Source organism: Myotis brandtii, unplaced genomic scaffold (genome assembly GCF_000412655.1).
Source record: "Myotis brandtii unplaced genomic scaffold, ASM41265v1 scaffold1234, whole genome shotgun sequence".
Taxonomy (NCBI): Eukaryota; Metazoa; Chordata; class Mammalia; order Chiroptera; family Vespertilionidae; genus Myotis; species Myotis brandtii.
In genome coordinates this window covers 426,001-426,466 of record NW_005354309.1, presented here as the reverse complement: position 1 = coordinate 426,466, position 466 = coordinate 426,001, and the positions used below count along the sequence as shown (strand labels likewise).

The following is a 466-nucleotide window of genomic DNA, read 5'->3' as shown; positions in this document are numbered from 1 at the left end:
CCACCATTCGCTCTCCCGGAGGCACCTGCGGCCCCGCCCCGCCCGGCCCGGCTGGTCCTACAAGGAAAGTGTTACCAAATGCCCCCTCCCCGTGACCTTGAGCAGCCCTTTTACTTCCTTGTGCCTCCACCTTTCCCGTCTGTGAAATGGGTGCGATAATCAGACCTGCCTTCATTCATCCCGAGTGGATGGCAAACGCTTCCATCCGAGAGGACGGGGCTGGGTTCCCCGGGGCCACCCTGAGCCGGGCGGGGGGATGGTCCCGTTTCACAGACGGGAGCTGTCGCTGCCATGACGACTGTGTGAGAACCGTCATCTCGCTGCTGCTCCACAGGTTGGACAGTCAAAAGCCGGACCAGCTTCAGCAAGATCTCCAGCGTCCACCTCTGTGGCCGCCGCTACTGCTTCGAGAGTGAGGGTGAGCTGGCGGCCCCAGGCCAGAGTTGGGGGAGGCCCCCCCCCTCCC

At 64.2% G+C, this 466-nt stretch overlaps 1 protein-coding gene across 1 annotated transcript in view; it reads left to right on the top strand.

Moving 5' to 3' along the window:
* The window catches only part of ATG4D (autophagy related 4D, cysteine peptidase), a 9,072-nt gene that overhangs the window by 3,358 nt on the left and 5,248 nt on the right, over nucleotides 1-466 (top strand). Inside the window, exon 2 of the mRNA XM_014533974.1 lies at nucleotides 308-418. Coding sequence (XP_014389460.1) covers nucleotides 308-418 — 111 coding nt within the window. The remainder of the gene's footprint in view (nucleotides 1-307; nucleotides 419-466) is intronic.